Genomic DNA, 12441 nt, shown 5'->3' on the forward strand with positions numbered 1-12441 from the left:
TAAGGATGCAGGGACTGACAGAGACGGGGAAGACGTCTCATTATGACGAGTAAAGTTTACCTTGCCTGGATGGGCAGCTCTCTGGGTGCTCAGCACCCCCAAAGCTCTGATCCTAGAATTGCCCCTGATGTGAACACTGAAGGCTTCTACTTCTTAGGTTTTGATTTTGATGAGGTGTCATCCACATATCTATACCAGTGGCTAGGTGGTGTCCCAGATGTGCTGCAGGGATGAGAGGTGAAATGTCTTCAAGAAAATTAAGGAAGAACAATCGCTTTTCCTAAGCTCTTTATATGACTTATAATGTGTCTGCTAATGTGCATTTGCTCTCTTAAGTGCATTAAAATTTTAGCAAATGTATCACTAGAGATTATTAGCTCATTTTAATCTTCTGAGCAACTAGACTGCTGGCATATCACTGGTTGATTTGTTTGTTTACAGTGAAGCTCCAGTTTCAGGTGACAGTAAGTCAAAACGATGTTACCTGTCAATGGCCAGCAGGAGCCCAGAATTAATTTGAATATTGTTATAAATTGATATGGATTTGTTCATATCTTTTATCAGGTTGTAAATTATGTTTCACAGTTAAATTTCACTTATGGTGACAGCACAAACACCAAGGGAGGAGAGAGAGCAGGGTGAAGACAGCAAAGAAGCAGAGATAATACAAAGAAAAAAAAACAGGTAAGAGTGGACATGTAGTCAAAGTTAACAAAAAATTATAAAGCTTATGTAACTCCTGTTTTGTGCACATTCATTAATCATGATTTCACATAACTAAGTTGTGTTATATTGTTATCAAATGGGGATCCCCTACCTGCTCTTATAATAATTATTATAAAATTATATTTTCATGTTTATTTTCTAGTTGAATAAAATGAGTTTGTATGTGATTGTCAGAACAAAGAAGAAGCGAGGAGGATGGAGAGAGGACAGAGAGATTAGAGCTGTCCTGGATAGCCTGGAGAATTCTTTAGGTACCTTCCCAGCTGTGACAAATGGCCAGCTGGGAAAACAACTTTTACTCAGGGCATTCTTGATATGATGTTCTTCTGCTCCCTGGTTGCTGTGTTTTAAGATGATAAAAGACTGTTGTTTCATCTGCCATCATGATGACATCTCTCATCCTCCACGAAATCTGAGGACCAAAGCTACCATTGTTATGATCAATGGTAATGCCAATTTGTATATTAATGATCACGGAACTGACCTCATTGTCCATTGTTGATCATTGATCATTATTAGTTTTAGTCATGATGCAGCTGTACTGTGACGTCAAGATGAATAAATCAGTTTCAAAATATGTAAAGCATTAGTAGTCTACAGGCAGCAGTTTGACTGTTTCACAAAGACGATGATTTAATTTTTGGTATTTTATTTCAATCCTCTGTTCTGATTTACAAATGCCATAATTTGAGATATTAGGGGGTTTTGTGTCATAATAATCATCTTACAAGTTTTACCCAAATTCTCCTAAAGTCTGTCTAAAAAATGTGAGTGTATCAGAATTGCACCCTTCGGTTAGAATAAAAGTCGTGTCTCTTTAACTGAGGTATTCTCAGGACGGGGAGGGGGTGGATAGGTTCATCGGGTTCATGTAGTATTGGACGCCTCCTCCCATTTCAGGTTGGCTGTTTCCCTAGCTCCCTTAGTAAAAGGGGAGGTATAAGGCAAATACTTGACAGAAAATGGAATGTAGGTCTGCACTGGAAATAGCTAAATAGGAGAATTTGACCTTTTATCGGGACACAGAAAGTCGACCAGCTGATGATTCCAAACTAGCTGCCATTTTCAGGTCATTCGAGGCATCTCGCTAAATTGTGTGTTGCTCCAGATATTTGTATGAGTAAGCCTGCTTTATTCGCCTGTTATTTTCCCTTTGTAATGGACAAAACGCTTTGTCCTGTGCTGTCTAGTGGTGGAATATAAATCATGATGGCTGATGGATGTTGCAAAGGAATGGAAAGAGGCAGGGGTAAGATTGCATCAGACTCTTTACCAAGACATGCATTTCCTCAGCAATATGTTCAGACCTGGTCACAGCAGCAAGGAAATGACATCCAAGAATTAGCTTCCAAACGCGTCGACATTCAGAAGAAACGCTTTTATCTGGATGTCAAGCAGAGTGTACGCGGCCGTTTCCTTAAAATAGCCGAGGTGTGGATAGGAAGGGGCCGTCATGATAACATCAGAAAGAGCAAGCTGACACTGTCTATGTCGATGGCTCCCGCTCTACGCTACTGTCTGGGAGACTTTATAGATTATTACGCCCGCATTGGACTGCGGGGGGGGCTGGCGCCTCCGCAGGTCGAGGACCACAGTAACAATGGCCAGGGCCGCGGGAACGACTCCCGTAAGAGAGCGCAGGAGCATCACGCGAACCTGTCCCCCACCGGTTCTGTTGTGTCCGATGACCATGCACATCGTGTTCTCAAGAGCGAATTTATTGAGCGAGACAACAGAAAGTACTTTCTGGACCTGAAGGAGAACCAGAGAGGCAGATTCCTCCGCATACGACAGACTGTCAGCAAAGGACACGGCACAATGGGCTACTACGGCCAGGGCATCGAGCAGACCATAGTGTTACCCGCACAGGGACTGATTGAGTTCAGAGACGCTCTGTCACAGCTGATTGAAGACTACGGGGACGAAGAGAGCGAAGACCGCAGCCGAGCAGGCTCCAGGAATCGCAACGATAACCCCGAGCTTCCAGAGGCTGCGTCTTTTCGAGTGGACAACAAAAGGTTTTACTTTGATGTGGGTTCAAACCGGTATGGCATCTTTTTAAAAATTAGCGAAGTGCGACAGCCGTATAGAAACACCATCACAGTTCCCCTAAAAGCCTGGGCTAGATTCGGAGAGAATTTCATCAGGTACGAGGAGGAGATGCGACGAATCTTTTCTTGTCACAAAGATAAAAGGACAGATGGCCAGCAAGACAGTGAGGAACAGGAGGACTGACCTTCATGGTGCTTTTAGCATGTAGCCTAATTTAGGGTTTCAGTTTTGTCCAGATGTGACAATAATATGATGTACTGTATGTGTCCCTACCATACTACTCAGATACGATGTACTTCATTAACTTTTCAGTTTATTTGCCAAGGGCTGATAAACTCAAAATTTTTAACATGCCAAGAAGTCAGTCATCATTTTCTCATTGCCGATTATTGTGTTGTAGCCAGTTAGTCAGGGCCATCCCAGGGTCCTGAGCCAGCTGCATCCCTGCGCTCCCCCATACCATACTCATACCTCCCTGTTAAATTCAAGAGTGCAGTGTTCAATTACTTAAACTTTAATTCTAAGTTACATAGAAAGTTGACGCTAATAATATCTGTTAATATTTTACCCCCAAAGCAATATGGTTAACAATTTTATGGCACACTAATGTGCAGAAATTTTGTCAGTTTAAATAAACAGAGTTAATTTGTTAAGTATAGTGTGTTTTGTGATAGGTACAATTTAAGAAATGATATAGAAAGAAAAAAATCTGACCCTTTTATTAATGAAGAAAATACCTCATATATTGGAACTTACTGTAAGTGCAATACACATAAGCAGCATTATAGAACACTTGCAACCCAACTGGACAAGTGGAGAAGAAATTAAATTACAGGAATCAGAATTGGAAATGGGGAATGAGTGTTGTACAGATTAATGCTGCCAGTTAAGACTTGGTGGGAGGGGAGAAAAATAAGACACATATTGTGACATTAATCACATACTGTTGGTGTGTGCTGCCTTTTCATTCATGTTAACAGTTCCAGTTTATGTTGCTTCATATGAGACACAAGACATTGCTTTAAATGTCCATGATAATGCTGGCAAAAATGAATTTAGTGACAGCTTTTCCTGCAGTGCAGTACTTTAAGCCAATCAAATCTGTGCAAATGACCAGACTAGAGCATCCTGAAATGTATAAAATGTGCTAATTTGCTGCTTACCTCGGCAGCATAACGATGGGGGGAGACGTGCTGTAGAAGCCTGCTTTAAATTACAAGGACACAAAGCACTACATGATGTTCTGGTTTTTGATAAGACTCTACCCTGCAGATGTACTGTGTGTTGCATTCACAAAAATGGGGGAGGTAAAATGAATTTAAAAAAAACTTTATGGGTACTGCAATCCAAGTCCTGTAATTCTATCCAACCCAAGCACTTAAACCTGATTTAGACTTCTGCGGGAAATCTGTGTTGCAACACTTGAAAAAGAACGGGCTTGTAGAATTTGCTGAAAGAATAGATCACTTGATGACTTGATATAATTACCTTAAAATGGTTAATAAAACTAGAAAACAACTATATATGTAGCGGTCCATTCAGGAACCCTAAAATACAGCTCAACAGAAGAATAAAAAACTGACTGCTATCTGGAAAGACACAGATCTAATGTCACATTTCTAGAGAGTAACTGTGTTACTGGAGTTACATTATTTATTTTATATGATACTAATATCCTAATACTTAAATTTACATAACATATTGACAGAAGGAAAGGTATTTTACATGTGTTCTGCTGAACACACAACATTGTAATATGCTTTCTTTAGTGGCTGCACCCTCTGTCGTTCAGTGTCTTTACTACATTTGACAGAGCCTAACATAGACCTGAAAAAAGATGCACCATGTTGCATGACTGCTTGGAGTGTGGCTGCTCTTCCTATTATTCACATGAATTTGAAACATATAGCGGATGGTACACTGATGGTAGAAAAGTTCTAAAATAATAGAGAGAAGAGGTCTATGCACTTTGACCTAGACAAACAAGCCTCCGTTTTTTGTTTTGTTTTTTGTTTTTAATCTTTTGGCTTTCACTCATTACAGCCAAGTTCTACAAGTTCTAAACATTTTGCCAAAGAGAATGCTTCTTTTCATAATTTATTTTTGGCATGAGGAGGAATAATTAAACATCAAAGTTTATACTTTAAGTACCTTCCTGCCTATTCTGTAATATTGTTTGGTGCTATGAAAATGGTTTCACACATTTTCTTTTGAGGATGTTGATACCCAGTTTTCACTATTACAGCTCAGGTCCGTATTTTTTTTTTTAGATATTTATATCAAAGTCAAGGTATAAACTGGGCTTGTTACCTTGATGGCAGCAAATAGCCCAGTGCTTACTGGTGAATTGGGGGTGTTGGGATAAAAGGGCTCAACATCGAGCTCAAATGGGTCTATAGAAAATCTTAAATCAATATGCTTGTGCCTGCAGAACCTTGTATTTTACCTTTCCTTGCTGTCTATTGATGAACAAGCGATTACATTTTTTGAAAGTGTAAATGTAAGTGTTAGTTCATTTTTTACTTTAAGTCCTTAAAATCCATCCAAGTGCTGCTATTCATGAGCTTGGATGGCATTTTGCTGTATATTTGCCTATGTTTGCATTCTGTGACCAGCATGAAAGTAGAGCTGGTCACATTGACAAAGAACCCAAGCCAGACTTTGACTTGAGCATCATATCAGGATAAGGCAAAAACATAGATCAACCTTAATGTCCTTAAAAAGGACAAAAACCTAAAAATTGAAGTATCTGAACTCTAAATGTGCAAATTGTAAAGCTAGTTTTATCTTCAGTAGATTTTAAAGCATAAACCCAATCAATTAAATAGATTCATGTTAATGCTTAATCTTAACATGATTAACTTAATTCCAGTAGCTTTTTTATACTTCCGACTACCACTGAAACACAGTGCAGTACTTTACTGTGAGTGACAACATCATTTCTGTTATAAAAAAGAAAGAAATAGTAGTATAAGCAGACAGGAATTCGTCTGCTACAACACGATATTCCTTTCTAATATGGAAATTTACAAGGAAAGTACCTCTGGAGCTGAGGTACACCCTTTGAGATTAGATAATATTTTTTAAAGTACAGGTCCTAATAAGCTAAAGTACGTTGACTGTTTGAACTTTATTTTGAATTAGGTGGGCAGCTTTTTAAATTCTCATGCAGGAAGTCATATTTCCCACGACATGCTGATGCTTATATGAAGAGGTGTCAGAGCTAATTGTCAAGTTTATATCTGAACAGAAACAAGTCAGAAGTTAATATTTGATACCTCATGTCTGTTTTGGGGTCTTTGTCTCACTTTCACAGATTTGAGATTTAGTGAAATGAAGAAGGGGAAAAAAGGAAAAATAATTTAAAAAAGAGTTTCGATTGTTTTTTTTTTTTCTAGTTTTAGTAGCCAATTCTTAGAATGCCTTTGTGCTTGAAAAGCACAGGATTGGTTTGGTGTGTCTGTTGTATGATCTAGTGAAGAGTTGTTTTATTTTTTATATAAATGGCAAAGTATATATAAACCTGGGTACAAAGCACAGTTTATTTTAAAAATTACATGAAATGTAATAATTTAATTAACTCATTAGTGAAATGTGATTCAACATTGATTGTCACAGAATTAGGAAAATTGTCTCATCTACCCTAGATATTGGTTATGTCAATAACTGGCTGAGGCCAAGATATTGACATAAAGACAAAGTATTATGTTTGAGGTGGAATGTGACATTGTTTAAAATTATGATGGATATTTGTTTTGAAAATTCCAAAATCAACAGCACTTTAAATAAAAGCTGCACTTTTGTTCTGCTGCTTTGTAATTAGTTGACATAGAGGAACCATCTCTAGCTATGCCTTTGGTGTAAAGTGACAATCATAGTTCTCTGCTTGTAGAATCTGATGATGTGTGCTTCAAAACTCCTTTCATTGTCTGTGTTGGTTTTTGACAGCTTCTTATTAAGGCTCTCAATAGTTTAACATCTATATGTGTATATTCATGCAAATGCTATATTACATTTTTATTATCATATGTACCGAGACTCTAGAATCTCACAGAATAATGTGAAATCAAATGTTCATGTCAGGAATATTCTGTTATGTTGACATGAACAATGTGAAGATAACTGTACTTGAACATGAAACTACTGGTGAAAAAAAGTCAAATATGGCATTTTTGAATAATAATTGACACATAACAAAATATTTTAGCTGTATTCTCTTGCGACTACACCTAGTCAAGAAAGGTTTAGAATTCAAAAAGGCTTATGTTAAACTGTGCTGTAGTCTATATTAATCTGTGCATAGTTCTACATAAACTATGCTAACACCCTCCCACCCAATGGCACTGTGTTACAGTCACTAACATGTAAAGCAAATTCTGTGTTTAACATTAGTCAGACAATGCTTAATTCTTTGAGTATTCAAATGTCATTGTGTGTTTGTTCACTTTAGCCTATTTTAACACACATCTGCTAAAATAGCAAAGGTATGAATTGGTGTTAAAGATTAGATGGATCTACAAAGAGAGAGGTTTTTAGTTCTGCTGTATAGTTTTCCATTTTCTTTTCCATTTTTCCTACAGTTAGTTCCAGAGAGCATAGTTCTGTTCAGAAAACATAATAATAATAATAATAATAATAATAATAATAATAATAATAAATAAAATAAATTTATTATAAATACTAATAATACGAAATTGGAAAACAAAATGGTTATTAAGTTTAACTAAACTTAGCTTTTTAATTTGTAACAGTGCATCCAACTTTTGAGACACACAAAAAAAAGAAAGCACAGAAAGCCCGCACAAACTTTCAAAAACTTCCTGAGATCAATTTGCCAGTTTGCTGACAAAGACCATGGTAATACATGAAATTCACTAAATTAAATTTGCATGAATTTGATTTGTTTGCTTCCCAGGTAAAGGGTGGAATTTTCTTGTTTAAATTATGTGTTGTCAAGCTTGCTCTGAACATCATATATGTCAGAATCACAATCACAGAAGTATGAAAGCACAAGAAGCATCTTATGCAGCCATATTTGACCACTTTGAGTACTCAGAGTAAAAAAGCACTACATAAGTAGAAATCTGTTTAGCATTTACTATATGTTCTCTTTAGTATCATTCAGGGGCTTTACATAGAAAATCTGTCAAAAAACAAAACAAATAACTGTTTAAGTTATAGTCAGGGGTGTGCATTCGCTGTCAAAATAAAAGACGCGCACCAGATAAGAAGTTGCAACGTGCGTTTGCGTACATATAAAAGTCACTGTTTTTGACCGCTAGAGCGGGATTTTTATGGCATATTCCGCACCACATCTCTGTGCGTTCATCATTTGTTTGAAGGCAGCTCACCTCCAGCAACCACTTTTCCAAAAATATGCGCTTCTTTTGCGATTCGGACTCCTTCTGACATTTCTTTGGAGGTGGAGGAACACCAAAGTAATTGCTTAAAGGAGCTTGCTTGTTCGACATCTTTAAGAGTTCTAAACAAATGTCTGTCCTCCCACAGAAAATCTTATGTACGCAAATGCGCGTTGCAACATCTTATCTGGTGCGCGCCTTTTATTTTGACAGCGAATGCGCACCTCCGGACCACTTATGTGCACCCCTGGTTATAGCTGGAAGTACATTGGGTGAGTCCAAACTTTTACCAATTAGCCGTACTTTTTTTTTCTCCATAATGTTTGAGCCCTCATAACTTCATAATTACAGGAGTTTGCGACATGAAATTTTCATTTAGGTCCTGGTAAAAACTTTAATCAATGTTTCATTCACTGCAAGTGTCACAATTTACAAACAAATGAACATTTTCATCGTGATTTTGTTTTTAAAATTAAATGTAAACAATTTCATCAGTGTCATGGGGTACATTGTAGTTTCAAGAGAAAAAAACCCCTTCAGTTTAATGTCTACTAAACGTTCATATTTTCCAAAAATGCACTTTTTCAAGGGTCATATAACCATTTGGGATAGGTGGTGGTCAAAAATGATATAGTATCTGAAAAGTCTCTTTTACTTACATTTTTATACCATTTTTATACCAAAAATCCTGTTGCTATCTCTTGTATTTATGAAGTTATGGGGGCTAAAAAAAAAAAAAAAAATTCTGGACAAACTTATGCACTTTGAGAGCCTGTAACTTTGACAGTTTTCATAGTATGAGGGTAAAATTTTGCATGCCTTAAGTCATCTCATTTATTGTATAAAAAAACCCAGCTGATTATGGTGGTAAGCACTGCTTTATTTTTTTTATGTATATTTTTTTTTAACCCACATGCCGACTACTGGTATGGTTCTTTATAGTAGATGAGACTATCTCAACATCCATGGACAGTAAAAGAAAAGATAAGGCTATAGGCTGAGGGCTACAGGTTGTTGGACTTTAATTAATAACTTGATTAAAAATAAATCTGGACTGTTAACTGGAGCTAATGTTTCCAACCCTGGCGCCTTAAAGCATCTTCACAGATCCACTGTATCTTCTGATTTTTATTCCTGTACTTTGTTTTAGCAGAAGGCATTCAGTATAGTCATCTAAAAAATTACTGGGATCATTGCTATAAATTTGGATAATATATTCATATCCATCATAATTTACCATATTTTTTTTAAGAAACAGAGATAGAACTCAAACTGTATGTGTTTATATGGTTGTGCTTGTGCAGGCAGAGTGATGTGAATGTACACGTACTGAAGAAGACCTGCTGCTGTTGTTTGTAGTTTTCATCATCAGAGTTTTGAAGTGGGAAATGTAGGGATATAAATGTTTGCTAATCTTTTAAAAATTGAGTGGATACCGAAAATGTGCAAGTGTGTAAATTTATATTCATGTAATGTAATACATTGGTGTGTCCTATATTCATGTTACCTAACACTTAAAAAACAAGGAAGTTTTGTACTTTAGCACTTTCTTTGATGTGTACTGTAAAAAAATCATCTACATGTAAAGTACTGTATTAATAATCATTACTTGCCTTGTAATGTTTGAAATGATGCTACATTTAGAAATGGTAATCATGTTTTTAGAGTGTATGCATGTCCATGGTTGGGTCCCAGTATAATAAGAAAATTATAAGAAATATGGTGCTACGTTATATTATATAAAAGGTGCTTCTATGGACCCCCAGCTGAATGCATGCAAAGGTGAAGTATAAAAAGTAGATAAAAGAAAATTGATGTCCTATTGCTGTTCTCAAATAGTGCTGCTTCCCAAAGATGTCAGAAATTTGGAAAAAATCCAACTTTCTACTTTTAAAATGCAACAGCCCTACAAAACACAATCCAATCTCATGTTTACATACAGAAATGTGACAGCTTTTCAATGTTCTCTGCAAACATGAGCACACGGTGTTATTTTCACTCCTCCAAACCCATAGAGTGAATTAGAGATAATTAGTGTGTGGCATTTTAACTTGGACAGAGAAAGTTTCAATGTTGCCCATGTTCTTCCCTATTTTTTTTCCTCCAAACTTAATCACCAGAAAGCCTGGAGTGTAGGAAAATTTCAACTTTTTAAATGCATAGTATTTCTGAAATGTGATGTATGTGCATCACCTGCATCAGGAACACATATCTTAGGTTATCATAAATGGTGCAGTTTAACTGTAAATAATAAAACCACCCTCCAGCCCTTGGGTAAACCAGAACCAGAGTCAGTCTGATGAAGGGGTTGTTATCCAAGAGTATCTTGAACTTAGAGGCACTCCATTGTTAGATGGTCTATGTTTTTCTTTTCTTTTTCTTTTTTTCTTTTTTTGTTTTGTTTCGGTTTTTTTAAACAACAAAAAAAAACCCAGTCATGTCTATTTACAGTTACGCTGCCCTTGTGACAAAGTCTAAAAGATATACAGACAGACAATCTAACATAATTTTGTAGTCTTATTTCTTCCAGTGTTTATTTATTGAATAATTTATCATGTAGCAGTTTTTGGACAGCAAACATCAATATAGTCTTTGACAGGTCAAAGTTGTTTGAGTTTGGAAACCTTTGTGTTGATTGTTGCTGGCAAGGAATTTGGAAAATTAAAAAGTTGTACTGATTATTGTTGTTGTTGTTGTTTTTTTTCATTAAAAGATTTTACAGGATTATTAATGGTTTCAGTTTCTATTTTAAGAATCAATCCAGCACTATACCACACTGTTATAAAAAGTTTACAGTAAATTTATATTTGATCATATCTTCCCAACTTATTAAAGGCCATGCGATATTTCATACTGCTACATACTGTAATGCTTTGCATTTCACATAACACACTGTTGCAACAATCCAACGTGAACATGCAGTAGAAGCATCAGCTTGCCGATTCTCCTTAGAAAACACAATCAATAGTGCGTTTTCCTTGGAGTACACATACTCTTGATAATATTGCTCCACATCAGTTGCTTCAGTGTCACATGAAATCTTGCAAATCTGCAAAAAATAGTATAGATCCCAGTAGGAGACCAAAAATACAATCTTTGTGCTTTTTGAGAAGAGAGTTTGTTTTCATGAGAAAAATGTTTGCATCAAATATCTTGCACACAGAGGTTTATTTATCACTGTCAAACAAGGTTTAAATGTTTCAGTGTTTAAGAATATAGATGACTGGAAATGGGAGTAATTTCAGCTTAAAACCAAGACTCAGTGCCACATTGACAGATGAGAATCTATAAAGTATCATGGTGTTTTTAAGTCTTTGTGTCAGAAGGCTGAAAAGACCAAAATACAACTCTGGGCTCAGATGCAGACTCAAAACAACTCTAGTTGATGCAAAAACTTTATTGAGCCATTTGAATTTCAGAAACCAGCTTACCAATAGAGAGAGCAGCGTTAATTTTGATGGTATGGCAGTTATATTTGTAGTATGAAAGGTTGGAAGAGGAGATGGCTTACTTGTGAGCAGAGGCAAGCAATTTGCAGGAGGTAGGTTCCAAATTACTGCAACAACATTTCTTCTCCGGCTTGCTGTTATCTGCTTTTAACGTGTGCATTTGTGAGTTGTACATGTGTGACAAGCATCTTTCATTTGTTTCCTTCTTTTTCCAAGAAGCCATAGTGTCCAAAGTCATATGCAGTGAGGATGTAACACTGTTAACAACATAATGGACCTATGTGGGATTAAAGTTTAGCTAGCTGCTCTGCATTGGATGAAGGAATCCCTTCCTAAAGCATAGTTACAGACCTGGTTCAGTTCAGTGTTCATTGTTGCTTAAGGATTTATTCTAAAATAAAATGAGTAGTCAGACAAAATACTGTTAAATGTTCAGTCTCTATTCTATATGGTAAAGGTACTGGTCACTCCCAGTGAAAATCATAGCATTTTCAGCTCTGCCACCTCCAGCTTGGGCTCCTTTCTTGTCGTTAGTGCCCCTGTCTTCAAACTATACATCATATCAGGTCTCACTATCATCTTGTAAACATTCCCTTTCATTTTTGCTGCTAACTCTTAACCTTCTGTCACAAATTAGACTTTGGCATTTGTCTCTGTCCACTCCACTACAACTTGCTCTTCCTGACTTCTTTTGTCTGTTGCTTTGGATGATTGACCCACAATATTTAAACTGATTCAGGTGTGTCGACCCAGGGTGAGATCTAAAACCTGCAGGACACCGGCCCTTGAGGCCTGGAGTTGGCCAAGCCTGCTCTAGATTCTACTGTCTGCTGCCCCCCTACTGGACAGCTCCG

General features: G+C 36.7%; 1 protein-coding gene across 1 annotated transcript; it reads left to right on the top strand.

Annotated features, from left to right (window-relative positions):
* The first annotated feature begins 472 nt into the window (after positions 1-472).
* Positions 473-10537, top strand: purg (purine-rich element binding protein G). Its single transcript, XM_085167647.1, has one exon. It carries the CDS (start codon positions 1933-1935, stop codon positions 2959-2961), a length of 1029 nt encoding a protein of 342 aa, XP_085023773.1. The 5' UTR covers positions 473-1932; the 3' UTR covers positions 2962-10537.
* Positions 10538-12441: the final 1904 nt, after the last annotated feature.

Source organism: Neolamprologus multifasciatus, chromosome 7, assembly GCF_963576455.1.
Source record: "Neolamprologus multifasciatus chromosome 7, fNeoMul1.2, whole genome shotgun sequence".
NCBI classification, from domain to species: domain Eukaryota; kingdom Metazoa; phylum Chordata; class Actinopteri; order Cichliformes; family Cichlidae; genus Neolamprologus; species Neolamprologus multifasciatus.

Coding starts and splice junctions, on each gene's coding strand:
- purg (XM_085167647.1), top strand. CDS start 1,933: ATGATGGCTGATGGATGTTGCAAAGGAATGGAAAGAGGCAGGGGTAAG.